This window comes from Anolis sagrei, chromosome 1 (genome assembly GCF_037176765.1).
Source record: "Anolis sagrei isolate rAnoSag1 chromosome 1, rAnoSag1.mat, whole genome shotgun sequence".
Classification (NCBI taxonomy): domain Eukaryota; kingdom Metazoa; phylum Chordata; class Lepidosauria; order Squamata; family Dactyloidae; genus Anolis; species Anolis sagrei.
This window is the reverse complement of record NC_090021.1, coordinates 8209472-8229112: the sequence shown is the minus strand read 5'-3', so window position 1 is coordinate 8229112 and position 19641 is coordinate 8209472. Positions and strand designations below refer to the sequence as shown.

General features: G+C 42.3%; 1 protein-coding gene across 11 annotated transcripts in view; it reads right to left on the bottom strand.

Moving 5' to 3' along the window:
• HMBOX1 (homeobox containing 1) overlaps positions 1-19641 on the bottom strand; it is a 141304-nt gene that overhangs the window by 8649 nt on the left and 113014 nt on the right. For 4 of the 11 annotated variants that reach the window (XM_060754662.2, XM_060754665.2, XM_060754664.2 and 1 more), the window contains 4 exons: positions 13597-13679; positions 8346-8441; positions 3508-3602; positions 3157-3258 (listed from right to left, as the gene is read on the bottom strand). In XM_060754662.2, the coding sequence (XP_060610645.2) occupies positions 3157-3258; positions 3508-3602; positions 8346-8441; positions 13597-13679 (376 nt within the window). The other 7 variants (XM_060754666.2, XM_060754667.2, XM_060754668.2 and 4 more) reach the window with 7 other exon arrangements.

The following is a 19641-nucleotide window of genomic DNA, read 5'->3' as shown; positions in this document are numbered from 1 at the left end:
AGTACTAGTGTTATGAATGATGTAATAGTACTATCCTAGTTATGCATTATGCATTATGTAGTATGTTGTATGTACTTATGACTTGTAAGCCGCTCTGAGTCCCCTTCGGGGTGATAAGGGCGGCATATAAATGCCGTAAATAAATAAATAAATAAATGTTTGGGACTGGTAAATTGGACTGTGTCAAAGTGTTCACCATTTTATACGTACCAGGCATTCAATTTTATTATACCACTGAATATACAGGAGGTCTTGATGTTTTAGAAATTGTAGATCAAGGGAACAGACCAGGAAATACTGTAGTATCTCATCAAGTCACCAATCTCAGAGTTCTATAGGATGGGGCCATGGCCATTAAAGTGGCATTGAACTCATCTAACTGTAGTGTTGGTAACATTCAGTGGATGTTCTTTTATTGGCAAAATAATGAACCCTACTCTTAAAAAATCCTGCCCCATGGACAACTCTATTAAACCTAATGGGAACCTGATGCCAGCAGCCACCTCCGGTTTCCCCTTTATATGACCTCCTAGACAAAGTAATCCGTTAAAAATCTAAAATGCATCAATGCTGCAATAAAAGTGCAGAAGCAAAGAAAACAAATAGGGGCAGAAAGCAATGTTTTCAATTCATGGTGTCTAATAAGAAACCAGGAGCAAAGATAGAAGTATGAAGTGGCAAATGCACCAGATCAATTCTTAGAAATTCCTGAGAGAACCAAACCCTCAATGCTAGCTACAATATTCAGACTCCCTGACCACTGGCCATGCTGTCTATGGCCTTCTGCAGCAGGTCTCCAATATGGTCTAGGGACTCAAACTGGGGGACAACTGATCAATTCCAACCCACCTTCTCAGTAAGAAAAAGTGACGGAACAGACTCTGCCAATGGTCCTTGGAGACCTCATGCAACCTGTCTAACCATAATCCAGAAAACAGCACCACCATCGTAGACACATGACTAAGAGTCTAGCTGGATGCTGTTCTTGTGTGCCTTTGGGTTGTTTCTGAGTTATGTCAACCCTAAGGTGACCATAACACAGAGTTTTCTGGGGTCGTAAATTTGTGACTTGTCCAAGGTCACACAATGGGTCTTCATGACCAAATGGGGATTCAAATTCTGTTCTCCACAGCCACAGTCCAAATGCTGCATACTTGTTCTACATCAGTGGTTCTCAACCTGTGAGTCCCCAGGGGTTTTGGCCTACAACTCCCAGAAATCCCAGGCACTTTACCAACTTGTTAGGATTTCTGGGAGTTGGAAGACTAAAACATCTGGGGACCCACAGGTTGAGAACCACTGTTCTACATGTTGCTGATGTAGACCCCCCCCCCCCCCGAAGCAACCAGCAAAGACAAACAGGAAGTGTTCAGAATTTGTTTGAAAGCCTCCAAAGAAAGGAGACATGCCCCCCACCGAAATGACAAGTTTAATTGTGAAACTTCTTTCACAGTGAATACATTTCTTGAAATATTAAAAACTGAAACCCACCACACATTAAATCAAATTCACAATTAAATGACAACCTGGAATATGATATATACTCGTGTATAAGCCAACCTCATGTTTAAGTTGAAATCTAAATTAAAGATTTTGACACAACTCATAAATAGTTAAGTCAATCCACTGAGAGGGGAAAACACCAATGTTGCCTCAAGGGCCTTTGCTTGACACCATAATTTTCCTACCGAAACATTCAAGAAGTAGTGTCACGGTGGAAAAATTAGTGGGTGTCACTTAGGTTCTCCCAGGATGGACTAAGCTCTTGCCTTTCACCACTTTACACAGAGATGATTTCTTTTTGGAATAAGAATTAAGTGAGTGAATTTTTTGACTAAAATTTCTAGACTTATATAAGCATATAGACAACAATTGTGCATGTATTCAAAGGAAGAAGCCTATCTGCCCAGGATCAGGCCCAGAAATCCTTTGTAGCTGAGACTAGCCAAAACTTATTATTATTTGGTCACTCCACAGAAGGTCCGGGCAGGACACTTACTAAGTCAATGATAAATGCATTCATTCTTAGGGAAAGAGGAGCATGCATCTTTGCATTCGTTGCACCGGGGGGATTTGGGTAGAATGAAGAGGGAGAAAGACTAGTATATTTCTGGGCTATAATCAGGGCTGTGTGTTCCAGGCCAAAAGTGCCATTCAAAAGTCTGCACAGCGAGGGAACTCCTTGTTCCATGGTCAGAGTACGTTCGGAGCCTCAAGCCAATCTGTACCCCTTCCGTCTCACTTCTAGCATTCATTATTATGCTTCCAAGTTCCATGCTTTCACAAAAATATTAATAGTAGCTAATCTTTGGCAAAGAGGAAATGGACAGCTGGGGAATCAAAACTATACAGCGAATGAAAATTGGGGGGGGGGGGGGATAAGAGGGAGCAAGAGTGAGGTTTTAGGACACGGAAAGGATTGTGGCTCAATTGAGGATGGAGAGAAACTTTCCAGCATTCTTGGTTTTCTCCCAAGCTATTCAAATGAACATCAATGGAAAAATCTGACTTTGCACAAGTCCCTCTGGCTTCCAAGGCTTTATCGAACCGTGTTCAAATATATTTCAGTTTCCTGCATGCTCTAAAACAGAGGTCCTCAAACTTTTTATACAGAGGGCCAGGTCACTCTGTTGGAGGGCCGGATTATAATTTGAAAAAGATATGAATTAATTCCTATGCACACTGGACATATCTTATTTGTAGTGCAAAAAACACTTAAAAATAATACAATAATTAAGATGAAGAACAATTTTAACAAATATAAACGTATTAGTATTTCAATGGGAAGTGTGGGCCTTCTTTTGGCTGATGAGATAGGATTGTTGTTCTTGTTGTGTGCTTTCAAGTCTTTTCAGACTCAGGTTGACTCTGAGTGAGGGCTGGGTAAATGACCTTGGAGGGCCGTATCCGGCCCCCAGACCTTAGTTTGAGGACCCCTGCTCTAAAACAATGACCAGCAACCTTTTCAGGTTGTTTTGGTTTGTGAAATTACAAGGCAGGGTTTTTGGAGGATACACACAGCTCAGGTTATAGCGGCAGACAGCATAAACAGACATGGGATCACTCTAAGGCATGGTTGGTGCAAGTCTGGAGAGTCAAACGCCCCACAACCCCGCAATTTTTCAAACTTTTGTGTGAACAAAGCAGTCAACTTGCTTGTTTTGAGCTGATCCTCCTGTCTTCTTCTACCTTCTCTGCTTCTCTGCCTCCCTCTGTACATCGTCCCTCCTCCTCCCCATTGCGTACTTGCCAAGTGTCCTGTTGTGTGACAATAAAGCCATGGGGGTCAAGGCTGGTGACCGAGGGGAGTGGGAAGCCAGGCTTTCCCGCCTCCCCTCCGATAAGTGACAACATAAGAGGCAAGTTATTTCAGAGCATGGAAGTTTGCCCAACCCTCCGCCCCACATTCCCCCCTCCATATCTGGATATACCTCCCATCCGTGAAGGACGGTGGCCTAGAGGTGGGACTGCATGCCCAGGGCCACCCACCTGGGCCGAGATACTTACCTGTTCTGAATAGTCATTCCCGTCTACGTCGTCACTGTTGGAATGGCCTCCAGGACTTTGTACATCTATCCCATGACTCTCCAGGATTGCTGCTTCTTCGAAAAAAGCAAATGGATCCCTGAATTATCTGCTGCAGGGTTACCGATAAGGATGAAGATGAAAAATGGGAACCCTCACAAACGGGAAAATGATATTTGTTGTAAGAACCACAAAGAAGCAACCAGTGCTGTGTGGACTCCATTCTATTTTGCAATTTTTCAAAAAGAAAAGTTGAAAATTCTGCACCAAGAAAAATTTAATTCTGCAAAGGAAAAAGTACTGTGTAAGTTTGCAGGATTTACAGGACACATTCCCACAATCTCTCACTGTATAGATGGTTTTCCAGGACACAAAAGCCAACGATCTTGTCTACTCAGAATTGTATGCAGAATTTCTGGCTTCTGAAATTTCAGCAGGAGTTGGCTTGGTTGACATAAACGATAAAAACTTTCCTTCTGAATGGAAGTGGCAATTTTTCAGGCACCAAATGCTGCACCCACTTTCCCTCCATCTGTGTCTCCACTTCTAGCCAAACAAACTTCATACTTAGAAGATCCTTCTTTAAGAAGCAAGAGGAATACAAAAATATGGACTTGTTTACTGAAGCCACAATGAGCTGCTTGCAAGTCTATTTTTTCTCTCTGTCTGTACATATGTTTGTGGGATAAGGCCTGGTTTTGTTTTAAATTCTGGTTTGATGGTTCTTACAAGAAACACGCACCCGGTGTGAGGTCCCATTTTCGTCTTCATTTCAATATGGTGCAAGACCCTTTTGTGTGTGTTGTTGCACTGTTAAAAGAGGAAAATTAATTTGGTTGGAGGAGCATGAATGCCCATTTCTTAAAAAAGAAAAAATGCAGAAGCAAAATCAGTTTTTAGCAGAGATCTTGGTTCATCTGTTAGCCCATGCTCAATTCATGACCTCAGGGTTAGATCTCAGGGCTGAACCAGAAGCATGGCTTAAGGACCAAGGCAAGAAAGATATGACATCACTACAGCTATCTTATCCGTCAAAGCAGTGACTGGGGTGGAGAAAGTACAATAAGAGCCCATTAATCCTGGGGGAAACATTTATTGCTGTTCTGCAATAACCTGAAACCATGGATATGACCAAACAGCAGTAAATTAGCTCATTTCCAGTACCAGAATCCCATAGTTTTACATTGCAGGTCCCACAAATCTCCAGACAGCTGTCTACTCTAGAAGTTTGATAGGTTCTCTGATCTGACACTATGTTAACTTCCAGAAGAATATCATAAAGTCTCCTGGAGGACCTAGCAAATTCTTAGAGAGAGAATTCCCTTCATTACTGCTCTCATTGGCTTGTGGCTCAAGGATAATGTCTCATCCACTTCTAGGCTGGGCCAAGAGATTTGTCTGCAGTTTCAGGTGCCTGCACTAGAACATTTTTGATAGATGACTTGGCCACGGTGGTCTACTGCAACACACTCTACGTGGGGTTGCCTTTGAAGACTGCTCGGAAGCTTCAAATAGTCCAATGAGAGGCAGCCAGGTTAATAACTGGGGTGGCATACAGGGAGCACACAACTCCCATGTTACACCAGCTCCACTGGCTGCCAGTTTGCTACCGGGCACAATTCAAAGTGCTGGCTTTAGCCTATAAAGCCCTAAATGGCCCTGGTCCAATTTACCTGTCTGAATGCATCTCCCCCCATGAACCACCGCGGAGATTAATATCTTCTGGGGAGGCCCTGCTCTCGGTCCCACCACCATCACAGGCGCGTTTAGCGGGAACGAGAGACAGGGACTTCTCAGTAATTGCCCCTCAGCTATGGAACTTCCTTCCTAATGAAATCAGGTCAGCCCTCTCCCACTAGTCTTTTACAAAGATGATAAAAACGTGGCTGTGGGACCGAGCCTTTGGGACTGCAATGAGGCAGCGATAGGAACCCTTAGTATGCCAACCAAATTCGATATGGTTGTTGAGGCAGTTTTAACTAGAGGATTTTAACTTCAAGATAAGTGATTTTAATGCTTTTGTATGTGTATGGTCTAATATGTTTCGGCATTGAATGTTTGTCGTTTATATGTTGTGCTGCGCCCTGAGTCCCCTTCGGGGTGAGAAGGGCGGAATATAAATGCTTTAAATAAATAAATAATAAATACAATTCACATTACATCTAGCTGCAAGAAAACCAGGGCTTCTTATTTTCTCTAGTGTTCCAAGGCAACCTGGGCACACGTCTCTGGCCACACATACACATTCGAATCTCCTAAAAAAGTTCTGTCACCTGAAGTAATGGCTTATTTGCTTGGAATGTCAGCTGCAAAGCTTAGAAAACTTATTGGCCACGTCAGAGAGAATTCTGGCCACCGCAAGCCAAAAAGTCAGTAGAGACATGTTGCCTACCAGTAAAACATGAGGACAGGTGAACCTTCTATCTCATGCTCTTCTCAGCAAATAATATATAGAAGCATGTTGTTGTGTGCCTTCAGGCTGTTTTCGACCCTAAGATGAACCTATCATGGGGTTTTCTGAGGCTAAAGGTGTGTGCTTGTCTATGGAACCTAGTGAGTTCTTGGCCTGGGAGCCTATTGAGTTCCATGTCAAGTGAGTTCCTGCTACCTTTCAAAGTCAACAGATGCTCTCTACTGCATCTGGCCTATCTATCTATCTATCTATCTATCTATCTATCTATCTATCTATCTATTGGATGTGCATCTATTTATTTATTTTGTTCAAACATTTGGGGGGAGGGGGAGATGTTCCTTTTTTTGGCACAAATCCTCAATTTTTCAAAGAAAAACAGGGCCACAAAAATGATCTTGAGGCACCACAGGTCATATAAGCCCCATCCTTCCTGCATCATCATGCATTCATTCATTGATTTTCACTCTCCTCTCAACCCCAGAGAGTGTGTAACTCACCCAAACTCAACTAGTGAGTTTCCACGACCAACCCTGGTCTCCAGAGCCATAGACTCAAACCAGTACACCACACTGGCTCTCTGTATTTCTAAAATCGATGTTCTAACCATTCTCCATGTGCGTTGTTGTGGATTGCCATCAAATCAACATCAAAATCATCTGGGCGTCCCCTGGGCAACGTCCTTGCAGACGGCCAATTCTCTCACAACAGAAGCAACTTGCAGTTTCTCAAGTCACAACAAAAAAAAAATCAAATCAACATCAACTCATGGGCTCCCAGCAATGAGACCTATAAGTTAACCTATTATCAACAGTCTTGGCACCCATAGCTTCATCAGTTGAGTCACTCTCCTCATTTTTTCCTATTGCCTTCTTCTCCCTTACCAAGCACTACTGCATTCATCAATGAGTCACATCTTCGTACGTCAATAAAAAAGAAATATTAAGTTGTTGTTGCTATGCACCTTCAAAATTGACTCTGGTTAAGGTGCCCAACTATAGGATTTATTTCTATGTATTCATTGGTGCTTTGTCATTGCCTTCCTCCGAAAAATTAGCCCTACTGCACCCGGCATTTCCTTGCTGTCTTCTTTCCAAGTACTAACTACAGCTGACCCTGTTTAGCTTCTAATATCTGATGGGATCTGGCACTTTCATGGTATAACTCATCTAAAAACAAAATACTTTAGGAAAGTCTTGCACAACAGAGATTTCAGCAGGAAGAACAGAATTTCAAGCAAAGCTTTTGGGATATTTTTTTGGAAATATTGGGGTTTCTAGGAGCTTTACTGGGGGGAAAATTGGTGAGGAACATTTGGGGCAACTGATGCAATTAACACCATTATATTCATGCTCATTTAGGGAAAAACTCAAAACCATATGTAAATTAACACTGGAATCAATCACACAACTGTTTACATAAGATACACCCCTTGTATATTTTTGTATTCAAGGCTTCTCTCCTGTACATACTCAAAAATGGAATGGAAGCATCATGCTCACAGATGTTTAATTACAACTCCCATTATTAGCAACCACTGCTAATGCTAGTTGCAACTATCGGGAGTTGCGGTTCAACCATATCTGGAAGGTCTAGAGGTTGCCACTCCAGTTCGGTTCACGTTGCTTTGCTTTTACAGTGTCTGAAATGCTGCAAACCCTGTAAAGAGCAACATAAATAAAGGAGGAGGATGGTAAGGATGATATGGATGAGGATGCTCATTGAGGGAAATTTTATCATCTAATATACTATTTTGCTCTATCGAACAGCTATGTACAAAGTAGTTTACTACAATGTGAAGTGAGTGTAATGAGATGGCAAAGATCACAGGAACAAAGATCTGTTCAGTAGTGGAACTCTCTGCCCCGGAGTGTGGTGGAGGCTCCTTTGGAGGCTTCTTTGGAAGCTTCTAAACAGAGGCTGGATGGCCATCTGTCAGGGGTGATTTGAATGCAATATTCCTGCTTCTTGGCAGAATGGGGTTGGACTGGATGGCCCTCTTCCAATTCTTTGATTCTATGATATGATTTGGGCCAACTTCAGGACTTGGCAGCAAAACATCACATTGGTCAAGCTTGCAGTGATAATCACAGCTAGGGGGGTCCCTGATTTTTGAGCCCAAATTTCAGGGGAATATATACTTGTGTATGTGTTTTTATTATTTATTCATTTCTAAAACAAATGGAATGACAGACTCTGAAACAACCATAACTCAGCTAGCATAACAGGGGGGTTCTGGAGACTTTTTCTAAGACCTCCCTTGGTATGATTGAGTAGCACAAGTTAAGAAGAGAAGACATCTGTTTGGAAAAAGCCCTTAAAACCCTGTTGTCATCCATCCCGTCCCCATTAAGAGAAGTAGTTCTCATTCAACCCTTCCTCAGCAACAAAGGGCTGTCTGAAACTTTACCGATATTGGCTCGCCGCTTGATCTCCTTCCTCCTGTTGGCAAACCAGTTGTACACTTTGAGGGAGGTTACCCGCTCCAAGTCTGACAGCTTCTTCCCTGGGGAAAACAAACAAACAGACCAACACATCAGGTGAAAATACACTTTTTTGTGTCTCCAAAAGGAATCAACCGATGTGGCTTATTATAAATTTGAAAATAAATCTGTTCCTGGGTTAAAAGTGTTGTTGTTGTTATTGTTGTTGTTATTGTTATTATTATTATGGGTTGCTGCGAGTTTTCCGGGCTGCCTGGTCATGTTCCAGAAGTATTATTTCCTGACGTTTCGCCCACATCTATGGCAGGCATCCTCAGAGGTTGTGAGGTCTGTTGGAAACTAGGCAAGTGAGGTTTATCTTTCTGTGGAATAATGTTCAGGGTGGGAGAAAGAACTCTTGTCTGTTGGAGGCAAGTGTGAATGTTGCAATTGGCCACCTTGATTAGCACTACAGCCATCATGTCAAACTCCACCCAGAGGAAAAGTGTTCCGGCCATACATCAAGGGAACCACTGACCGCATAGGGAAGCTGATGAGGAAACACAACATAAAAACAATCTACAAACCCACCAAGAAAATCCAACAAATGCTACGTTCAGCAAAGGACAAGAGGGATCCTCTCACCTCTGCAGGAGTCTACCATATACCATGCAGCTGTGGACAAGTCTACATAGTGAACACTAAACGCAGCATTGCCCAAACACGAATCAAGGAACATGAAAGGCACTGCAGACTACTTCAGCCAGAGAAGTCAGCCATAGCAGAGCACCTGATGAACCAGCCTGGACACAGCATATTATTTGAGAACACAGAAATGCTGGACCACACCAACAACCACCATGTCAGACTACACAGAGAAGCCACTGAAATCCACAAGCATGTGGACAATTTCAACAGAAAGGAAGAGACCATGAAAATGAACAAAATCTGGCTACCAGTATTAAAAAAACTCTAAAATTACAACAGCAAAACAGCAGAGAGGAAACAACCAGGCACATCTTAACACCTCTCAACAAAAGATTTTCCCAGGCTCAGCCAGCCCTTCAAATGCTAATGAAGGTGGTTAGTTGAAACATTCACACCTAGCTCCAGCAGAGAAGAGCTCTTTGCCCCACCCCAGCCATTCCACAGATATATAAACCCATTGTCCTAATTCCATCAGACCTCACTACCTCTGAGGATGCTTGCCATAGATGCAGGCGAAACATCAGGAGAAATGCCTCTAGAACATGGCCCTATAGCCCAAAAAAACCCACAAGAACCTCTCACCAGGAACCTTCCAGCCATGAAAGCCTTCGACAATACATTACACAGAGAAGCCACTGAAATCCACAAGCATGTGGACAGTTTCAACAGAAAGGAGGAAACCATGCAAATGAATGAAATCTGGCTACCAGTATTAAAAGACTCCAAAATCAGGAGAGTAAATAAAGAACAACACTCAGAAAACAAGGGAATTCCAAACAGGAAACAATCAGGGCCAGTTAACACCTCCCAACAAAGGATTCCCCCAGGCAGGAAGCAGCCAGGCTTTGAAGCTCCAAGGCCATTCAATGCTAATCAAGGTGTCCAATTGCAACATTCACACTTGCCTCAAGCAGACAAGAGTTCTTTCTCCCATCCTGGACATTCCACAGATATATAAACCCCACTTGCCTAGTATCCATCAGATCTCAGAACCTCTGAGGATGCCTGCCATAGATGTGGGTGAAACGTCAGGAGAGAGTGCTTCTAAAACATGGCCATATAGCCTGAAGAACCTACAACAATCCAGTGATTCCAGCCATGAAAGCCTTCAACAACACAAAGTGTTATTTCCTGTTTAATTGTGCGTTCCTTCCTTTGAAAGTAGTTGCTATACTCAAGAAACTCCCTTTTTGTGGCTGACACAAACTATGTTCAATTGGTTGAGACTCGATGAAACATTCATTGAAAAACTATAGCAAAATGTGCTATAGCAGCATGTCCCGCATAAAACAAAGTTTTGACAGTTTAATAAACTTTTTCCATGTTTTGTGATAGAACCAATTAGGAAATGACATTTATAACCCAGGAACAAAAATCATGTTACATAGTGACCAGGTATAGCTCATTATTCGCCACTAGCCATCCCTCGCCATACATTGCTGTGGCCCAGTCTGTGTATATGTGTTTTGTGTGTCTATATATGTGTGTGTATATATATTTGTGTATATGTGTATGTATGTGGTTTTGCACATGCGTTGAGATATATATATATATATATATATATATATATATATATATATATATGGCTTTTTACGTTTCTTCCACTATGTTTTTCAGTGTTTTTATGAGTGATGGTCACTCGTTGGTCTGTTAGGGATATAGTCCAAATTTTGTGTCAATTTGTCCAGTGGTCTTTGAGTTATGTTAACCCCACAAACAAACATTACATTTTTATTTATATAGATTACTTTTAGTCCCTTTAAAAGGGTGGTCTGTGGCTGTTAAGTCGAAAAAATAAAACGACTATATTCCTACTTGTTTTATAACTTCTGAAATGCAAATTCCTTATGCTTCCAGCATTCGGAAAAGCAATCAATTACAGGTAGCTAGCTAACGTATAGCTCATTACTTCCCAGCTCTGGGTCAGACCAAAGGCATTTTCTAATCCAACATTTTATTTATTCACTCAATTTACATTCCACCTTTCTCCCAGGATGGGACCTGGGTTGCCTTAGAACAAAGTACAGCTAGAAAATCTGTCAATAGAGAAGTTTTAAAGCCATTAAATAACAGTCCCGCTAAAACATGAATATCGAACTGTTCAGCGCACGTCCAAAGCATAGTAAAGAACATAAAAATATAGCATATACCATTAAAAAAACACTTCTGCCATAACCAGTTAACAGCAGAAGTCCTCTCTAAATAAAAAGCCCCTTGCCTGTTGGAGAAAAAAGCATAGAGGAGCCAACCAAGGCTCATGTTTGAGGAAGACCAGGCTGTGGTGCAGCTAGTTAGTAGCCAGCTGCATTAAATCACTACTGACTGAGAGGTCATGAGTTTGAAGCCAGCCCGAGTCAGAGTAAGCTTCTGACCATTAATTGTCTGCTTGCTGTTGACCTATGCAGCCCAAAAGACAGTTGCATCTGTCAAATAGGAAATTTAGGTACCACTTTATGCGGGGAGGATAATTTAACTAATTTATGACACCATAAAACCTTCCAGCATCATATGTAAGAATGAGGAAGTACTCCATCAAGGACTCAGTGTCACAAGTGGACAGTGAAGTGACAGCTCCCCCTGTGGCCGGAATCGAGCATACCCTCATGAAGCTGGAAAGCTGGAATGTTAAATTAGCCCTGTGTCTGTCTATAGATGTTGTATGTCTATTGCACTGAATGTTTGCCATGTATATGTGCATTGTAATCCACCCTGAGTCCCCTGCGGGGTGAGAATATAGGGTTACAGCCTGTGTTAGACGGGGTTACACTCCCCCTGAAGACACAGGTTCGCAGTTTGGGAGTGATCCTGGACTCATCGCTGAGCCTGGAACCCCAGGTCTTGGCAGTGGCCAGGAGAGCTTTTGCACAATTAAAGCTTGTGCACCAGCTGCGCCCGTTCCTTGGGAAGTCTGACTTGGCCACAGTGGTCTATGCTCTTGTTACATCCCGAATAGACTACTGCAACGCTCTCTATGTGGGGCCATCTTTGAAAACTTCTCGGAAGCTCTAATTAGTCCAGCGGTCAGCGGCAAGGTTGTTAACTTGAGCTGCGTACAGGGAGCATACCACTCCTTTGTTGCGCCAGCTCCACTGGCTGCCAATTAGCTTCCGGGCACAATTCAAAGTGCTGGTTTTAACCTTTAAAGTCCTGAACGGTTCTGGCCCAGATTACCTGTCCGAACGTATGTCCTGCTATGAACCATCACGAAGCTTAAGATCGTCAGGAGAGGCCCTGCCCTCGATCCCACCACTCTCGCAAATGCGGTTGGTGGGGACGAGAGACAGGGCCTTCTCTGCAGTGGCCCTCTTGTCTGTGGAACTCTCTCCCTAAGGACATCAGGCTGGCCACCTCCCTCCTGTCCTTTAGAAGACTACTGAAGACCTGGCTCTGGGGCCAGGCGTTCGATTAAAGGCCAGTGGCAATAGGAAAAGGAAATTTGGATTTTGAGACATGGTTTCCCCCGCCTCGGCTTGGTTTTACTGGCACGTTAATCTATTAAATTATGGTTAAATTTTACTGATGATTTTGTACAATGTTTTAAAATGATTTTATTGTGAATTGTAATTTTTATGATATTTATGCTGTTAGCATCCTCTGATGCTTATGTGAGGCCACAGAGTCCCCCTTGTGGGGAGAAGGGCGGGATATAAATATATGAAATAATATATATAAATAAGGGTGGAATATAAATACTGCAAATAAATAAATAAATTCACAGTCTGGAAGTAGGAACCAAAAAGGCCCTCCTCTATATCTTCATTCTATGTGCCTGTGACACAAGTGAAACCAAGAGAAAGCATCCCTAAATCTTACAACTAAGATAAGTTATTTCAGATAGTCTGGACTAGGCATATGCAAACTTGGGCCCTCCAAGTGTTTTGGACTTCAGCTCCCACCATTCCTAACAGCCTCAGGCCCCTTCCTTTCTTTCGTTTCCGCTCAAGCGGCTAAGGGGGGAAAGGAAAGTGCCTGAAGTCCAAAACACCTGGAGGGTCCAAGTTTGCCCATGCCTGGTCTGGACCCTTTTGCATTCCTCATTTGGCATCCCATGAAAGGATGGGATATATTAAAAAAAACAACGTGTTAATCAGAAACCTTGGGAACAACTTGGGAGCCACGGGCTCTTTGTCAGACCCGATTTAAATTGATATCATAGTTTTTTGACCTTAGTAAGTCATTTCACATGTTATGTTTCCTTTTTAAAAAATCCTCCTCCAAGACGCAGGTAGGACTCTTTTTTGCATTCCATATACTTGATTTCTCTGTCACTGCCATGTCATGAATCCAACATAAAATATCCAAAGTAAAACAGCTGAAACTCTCAATGAATCAGGACACTTTCCAGAGCAAAAATTAGGCTCTGACATTCATTTCAGAGTGTTTCCCATTTGTTTCTAAGTATACCCGCTGCTTTCTTGCTTCCAGACCACCTCTGACATAAGCAATGAACTAATAATTAAAGGGCAACAACAATTTGCTACAGCCACGGGGCCCTTTTAAATCCAGCCCCGCCACCATCGGTTTCCATACCTGGCTTTTGTATCACTGCATTACAGGCATTTGCAATTTCTTCCCTCTTGGCCTCATCAGGGTATTGATTCTCATTGAAATAGCTGCAGAAAAGAACACATCATTTTTAGAGATCCAGCCTCTCTTCTCCATGCTAAAAACAAACAAACCGCAGAGTTATCAGAAACTCTGGCTTGTGGGGAAACAAATATCACTGCCCTTGAAGATATGGATGGTATAGATTTGCTATTTTCAGAAGAAAGAGTAGTTCCCACCTTAGTTTTGTGCACTTCCTTGGATGTAAAGACATAATGTCCCAATTTTCAAAACATGGGCAATGAAAAAAGAGCTCATACATACATACCTACCCTTTAATTGGCATCAACAGTCGGTTTCAGAATTAACTAGGGTTATGTAATTCCCCAATGTCAAAACTAATTGAGGTGGTATAAACCATGATTTGCAAATCCACTTAAAGCCATGATTGCAAACTATAGATTCCAAGACAGAACATATTCATCAAGTGTAGGAATAATCAAATCCGCAAAAGTTAAACCCACAAAAGGGAAGGGTTGACTGTAGTTGCTCATTGAAGGACAGCAATATTGCAACCCTGCAAAATATATGAGAAGTACTGTACTAAAATATATTATGAATCAAATATATATTTGGAGTAGAGTATTTGTACAGCTTTTAAAAATTAGTGAACCACAAATTAATGAAAAAAACGGGATGAATTTGAGATTTGGGCTGGCTTTAGCACAGCAGGTTAGTCACCAGCTGCAGTAAATCTTGCCAATTGAAAGGGTGACAGTTCGAAGCCAAGTCAGGGTGATCTTCTGACCTTCAGCCCAGCTCCCCACCTACTTAGTGATCGAAAACAGCAATGTGAGTAGATGAATAGGAATCACATTAAGCAGAGAGGTATTTCGGAGAAAAGTTTACAAAAAAAGAAAGCTCTTCAGCAAGGAGATGGAGCGGAATTGAGCACAGCCTCCAAAGGATGCTGAATGATGAGGAACAGGCTAAATATACCTCTATCTGTTGTCTGTCTTATCATTGTATAATAGGCATTGAATGTTTGCCGTATATGTGTTCTGTGATCTGCCCTAAGTCCCTTCGGGGTGAGAAGAGCAGTATATAAGTACTGTAAACAAACTAATAAATAAATTTTAAGATATGCAGGTCCAGCAGGTCAAAAGTTATTTACCTGAACCTAACAGCCTCTGTCTCTCATACTAAGGAAACCCCATAATTAGTTCTCCCTGTATCAATGCAAAGCATTACTCCAATAAACAAACTATTCAGTCCCTACAGAAAAGTGCTTCCCATCAGCCTACTAAGCAACAGTACAATTATGACCAGAGACATAAAAAAATCCCATTATTTAGAATCACAGAATTCTAGAGTTGGAAGAGACTACAAGGGCCATCCAGTAACTTCCCGCCACACAGGAAGACACAATCACAGCATTGCCAATTGATGGTCATCCAGTCTCTGTTTAAAAACTTCCACTGGACTCCCAGGCACCCTATTCTGCAACTGAACAATTCTGTCAGGAAATTCTTCCTGAAATTTAGGTGAAATCTCTTCCTGCAATCTGAATCCATTGCCTCATGCATCCTAATCTCTTGATCCTGTGCCATCTTCAATGTGACCACCTTTCAAAAATGTAAACATGGCTATCATATCACCCTTTATTTAAACTTCTCTCCACTAACGTAAACATAGTCTACTCCTTTAGCCTTTCTTCATAGGGATTCTTGGCTTCCAGACCATTGCTCTCTACTGCATACACTTCAGCTAGTGATTATCCTCCCAGAACTGAACCCAGGTAAGACCTGACCAATGCCAAGGATCATGACCTCCCTCAATCTAGACACTATACTCCTATTGATGCAGGCTAGGAATTGCATTGGCATTGACTCCTTGATTTACTCGTTCATTTTTTCTTTAGACAAACCAACCTCTCCCATACCTTGCAAAAAAGTGTGCTGTTTATCAGCAACCTAGTAGTGAGAATATCACCACTGATCCATTGCTGAGGAAAAACTACCATTGATCTCTTGCGTATCCATATGCAGTTTTTCTCCACCAAGCTGACCTTTCACATCCCTCAGAGACACCATACTGTTTATTAACATTACAGCACTGACCATACCACCTCCAACACCTCAATGCAGTGCTATGAATGGGAAGGAAGGAAGGAGGGGCACAGGTTACAGGTAGGTGGCTCCTACAACAACAGAAAAAGCGCCTTGTTCCAAAACCTTTTGATGCACAACTCTTTGACTCTGTTGAGCTCAGAACTGCTTTGAAGCACTTAGGCACAGGGATAGATAGGCGGGGAGAGAAAAAGGAAGAACAGAGTGAATGATTGCAAAGGGATGGGGATAAACCTCCGGCAGATGCAATTGTGCTTTCTAGACAAAAGGCACCCGTCAGCACGGCGATGGCTGATCAGGGAGGGAGTCAAACGATCCCCTTTGTGCTGGGCGACAGTAAAGGATTAAAATGAAAAGTGGCTGGAATATGTGAGCTGGGTGCGAATGCGCAGGGATGGCAAGAAGATTGAAATATCCTTGAGGCGGTTCCATTTTGACAATGCCATCGGGCTGAAAAATACTGCCGGCTCGGTGGAATCTGTGCCATTAGGGCTCAACATGAGCAGAGCAGCAGGAAAGTGCATGGCAAGCCCTCTATATACATATATACATAAATGTTTATGTGAGAAGCAGGTGGTATTTTATTAGGGGGTAAACATCACCAATCACCTTGCATACCCAACGTTCCCAACAGAATCTGCCTATTCCCGTTCTTCTCTGAAGATAGAAACACAGAAGAAACAGTCTGATGTAGTCTCCAGCTTCATACTTTCCTCTTTCTGAAGCAGAGAGTGTTTGAGGACCGAGACATCCGTAGGGATACCAAGGTGCTTGTCTACAAAGCTATTGTCATCCCAACCCTGCTATATGCCTGTGAAACGGGACTGTCTACAGACGTTTCAAAGCCAACCTTAAAATCTCTGGCATAGACACTGAGAACTGGGAAGCCCTGGCCCTTGAGCACTCCAGCTGGAGGTCAGCTGTGACCAGCAGTGCTACAGAATTCGAGGAGGCACGAGTGGAGGGTGAAAGAGAGAAACGTGCCAGGAGGAAGGCATGTCAAGCCAACCCCGACCGGGACCGCCTTCCACCTGGAAACCAATGCCCTCACTGTGGGAGAAGATGCAGATCAAGAAGAGGGCTCCACAGCCACCTACGAACCCTCAAAGAAACGCATAATGGAAGACCATCTTACTCGTCCAACGAGGGATCGCCTAAGTAAGTAAAGTAAAGTCTCCAGCACTGGTTTGGACAGCCTGCTTTTCTAGATGCAGCAGTTTGGGCCTCCAACTCCCAGAATTCCTGACTGTTAAACAAGTTGGCTGGGGCTTCTGGGAGTTAGAGGCCAAAACATCTGGAAGACTGCAGGTTGCACAAGCCTGACCTAGAGAATCCTAGACATAACATTTTGAATCAAATCCATGATAACTTTGCAAAAGTCAAAAACAGAAAGAGCAACATCACTTGTGGGACTCCCCAAGCAAGATATGGGTTCAAAGGCACCCTCCCTATTAAATACCATATATACTTGAGTATAAGCCGACCCGAATATAAGCTGTGGCACCTAATTTAACACAAAAAACTGGAAAAACGTATCAACTCGAATATAAGCCGAGGGTGAGAAATGCAGCAGCTACTGGCATATTCAAAATAAAAATAGATAACAATAAAATTACATTAATTGAGGTATCCATAGGGTCAATGTTTTGGAATACCTACATAAAACTGTAATTTAAGTTAAGACGTTCCAACTTTGATTAAACCATTATTCTAATCTTCTTCAATGTAAATGTGCTTAGTGCTTACGTATTCTTCCAATAACAGAGTTAAATAAAAGATGTAATAAAAATAATAATAATAGAGTGAAACAATGGAAATGTAATAATAGCAGTAATAATAGAGTAAAATAATAAATAATAATAATAATAATAATAATAATAATAATAATAATAGAGTAAAATAATAACTAACTTTGACTCGTGTATAAGCTGAGTGGGATTTTTTCAGCCGAAAAAAATGGCTGAAAAACTAGGCTTATACTCGAGTATATACAGTATCTATAGTGGGCCCTTGGTATCTGCTGGATTTGTTCCAGGACCCCATTGGAACAGATGCAGAAGATGGACCAAACTTGTCTTCTGCTGCTCCGATAAATAGAAAAGACAAGAAAAGAGATTATGCTAAGACATTATAGTAATTTCTTGAATATAAGAACTGTTCAACAGTAGAAGAGATTGCCTTGAAACGTGGCAGAATTTCCATCTTTGGAGGTTTTCAGACAGAGATTAGTGGGAATCTTAGATATGTTTCCATTGTGTATTCCTGCATGGCATTGGACTAGCTGTCTCTTGTGGTCCCTTTGGGTTTGAAGATTCAGTAAAGTATTGGGTTTATCTAATACTTTACTGAGATTCGTCTGGAATGGGGCAGGCCAGAAATGGGAATGAATAAATAATTACTTCCGATTTCAGCCTACATTCGAAGCATTGTGCAAAACCACATTAAACGTTCTTCCTTTCAACAATCAAGCCTTATTCCAAAGAGTAGAACACAGGTGATGTGTTTTGAAAGAGGGAGTAGGTAAAGGAAGGGTTGGTCCTGCAGGTCAAGAGAAGGTAGAAATGCCTGCTGTTGTTGCAGAAGCAAAGCCGGGCTGTCCTCGCACTGCAGTTCTCTAGACCACACCCTGGCTGCAGCTTAAATATAGATGTTCACTCAGTGGTGCTGCTGCTGCTTCTCTTTAACCTTTGGGTCATAAATATTCCAAGCAAAATTTGGTTAAGGGAGGGAGAAAGAGAGATGGAAGAGAGCAAGTTTCTGAATCTATGCTACCAGAAAAAAGAACACCAAACAGCCAATAATATGCGCTGGGAGGAATTCCAAAGCACGCAGAGGGAGGAGAATTGAATTATAAATGGCTACTGATTCTTAAGCAGGCAGCACTCATCCAGCAGAAGGAAGAAGACATAGAATCATGGAGTTGGAAGAGACCTCGTCGGCCATCCAGCCCACCCCACTGCCAAGAAGCAGGATAATCGCACAAGATGATTGTAGGAATATAAGAGATATCTGTTACAGGACAAATGTAACCAGGTGATCAGAAAGCCATTGTAGTGACCTACAGATCCCAGCTGGGGGTGGAAGAAGGATCCTAATGGGTCTGACAGATATATGGGTGGCCTTGGAGAATTAGGTTTCCCCCAAACACAGCTTAGTTTGGACACAGGGCCCTCCCGATACAACTGCCACCCTGCCTCACCATTGGCTAGGGACACTGGGAGTGGCAATCCTATAATCAAGGGAGTGTCACATGTGAACGGATCCAGCCTGGTATAAACACACACACCACCAGAGAAGACACTTGTCAACAACTTCGGCCTTCCAGAAACCAATCCTTATAAGTTGTATTTGGCATAAAGTATAGTCGACATCAACCCAGTTTATCAGAAGCATTAGGAGCCTACAGAGGTGCAATGGGTTAAACTCTTGGGCTGGCAGAACTGCTGATCGAAAAGTCGGTGGATCGAATCCAAGGAGCAGGGTGAGTTCCCATCTGTCAGCTCCTGCTTCTCATGCAAGGACATGAAAGAAGCCTCCCACAGGATGGTGAAACATCAAACATCCCCTGGGAAACGTCCTTGCAGACAACCAATTCTCTCACACCAGAAGCGACTTGCAGTTTCTCAAGTTGCTACTGACATGAAAAAAAAATCAGAAGCATTGATGTAGTCTCTACTAAAATATATTAATTGGTCACATTAAAGATGTGAAATTCAACAGGTGAGACTTTAAGGCACTCTAGACTTTTTAAACTGCTGTTACTTCCCCAACTCTAGAAATGTTTGTTGGTTTATTAATAAGAGCCCCAGGATCAAATAAAAAGCAGCTAGGTGTTAAAGATCCCTGCAGATCCTCCCATGTGACTTGTACCCTTTAATGTTGGATGTCAACCTTAGAGTAA